The sequence below is a fragment of the Acanthisitta chloris genome, unplaced genomic scaffold (assembly GCF_000695815.1).
Source record: "Acanthisitta chloris isolate BGI_N310 unplaced genomic scaffold, ASM69581v1 scaffold24575, whole genome shotgun sequence".
NCBI classification, from domain to species: domain Eukaryota; kingdom Metazoa; phylum Chordata; class Aves; order Passeriformes; family Acanthisittidae; genus Acanthisitta; species Acanthisitta chloris.
This window is the reverse complement of record NW_008675665.1, coordinates 490-1,712: the sequence shown is the minus strand read 5'-3', so window position 1 is coordinate 1,712 and position 1,223 is coordinate 490. Positions and strand designations below refer to the sequence as shown.

General features: G+C 63.9%; 1 protein-coding gene across 1 annotated transcript in view; it reads right to left on the bottom strand.

Moving 5' to 3' along the window:
* GAMT (guanidinoacetate N-methyltransferase) overlaps positions 1 to 1,208 on the bottom strand; it is a gene marked incomplete at its 5' end in the record, with an annotated part of 2,227 nt that extends 1,019 nt beyond the window's left edge. Inside the window, 3 exons of the mRNA XM_009075853.1 lie at positions 159 to 222; positions 306 to 451; positions 1,023 to 1,208. Of these exons, the coding sequence (XP_009074101.1) occupies positions 159 to 222; positions 306 to 451; positions 1,023 to 1,208 (396 nt within the window). The remainder of the gene's footprint in view (positions 1 to 158; positions 223 to 305; positions 452 to 1,022) is intronic.
* Positions 1,209 to 1,223: the final 15 nt, after the last annotated feature.

The following is a 1,223-nucleotide window of genomic DNA, read 5'->3' as shown; positions in this document are numbered from 1 at the left end:
CTACCCTGCCACAGGGACCCCCACCCTGCTATGGGCATTCTCACTCTGCTGTAGGGACCCCCACTCTGCCATAGGGACCCCTATCCTGTTGTGGAAACCCCACCCCACCATGTGGACCCCCCAGCTGCCCCTTCCCAGTCCCACTGGCAATGTCTCACCACTAAAGTGCCCATCGGGCAGCGCTGGCACCACGTCCTCCCACAGCCCCTTCAGAGGCACCACCTGTGGGCAGAGGGGCAGAGGGGTGAGCTGTGGGTTGGAGGAGGCACCCCCTGGCCCCAAACCCTCACAGAGCACACCCTGACCTTGTGTGGCTGCGTCTTTGCCCACTGCTGCAGGCGCTGGAAGACGCCCTCGTTGCACTCGATGATCCAGTGCTCCTCGATGTCCAGCTGCTGCACCTTGGTGGCAGCGATGGCCATGCCAAATCCCACCTCCAGCACGCGGCCCCCTGCGGGCAGGGGGCAGTTGGAGGGCTGTGCCTCCCCAGGGACACCCAGCACACACAGAGCCCTGCAGGTTCTCTTCTTCCAAGCCCCGCAGACCCAAATCCTGCCCTAATATTTCCCTGAATTGAGCTTTTTTTGAGAGGGTTGGAAGTACATGGCACTGGGGGGAGAAATGGGAGCAGCCCTGTGTCCCCATCACCTGCTGCCCCCCACAGTGGCTCTTTGCCCCCACCAAACCCCTCCAGGTGACCACAGCAGGGACACGCAATGTCCTACAGTGGCACTGCCAAACCCTCCCACCACCACCACGTGGGAAACAGCCCCAAAAGCAGCAGGTCCTGTATGGGAGGTGTCTGCACTCCTTCCTGCTCCCCATTCCCTTTGGGAACGTGTCACCCTGACACGAGCACACAAGTGCCACCACAGCCCTGCTGCCATCACCACTGCGTGGGGAGCACATCCACTGGGGTGCCCCAGCACAACATTACTCTCTCTCAGGGGTGCTGCCCACTCCCCCTGTCTCAGCTGCACTCCAGGGCACATCCCCGACCCCGGGGGAGGGGTCCCTGTTACCCTTGGAGGCAGCCACATTCGCGAGGGAGTGCATGTAGGGAGTCTCCCAGCGCTCCATCACCGGCTTGCCCAGGATCTCCAGGTGGGCATCGGGAGCATCGTAGCCAGCCGCTGCCTTCTGCCAGGCTGCTCGGCAGGCCTCGCCCTCGGCGAAGATCGGCGCTGCCGCCGCTCCGGAGCTCCTGGCTGGGGGGGGGGGGG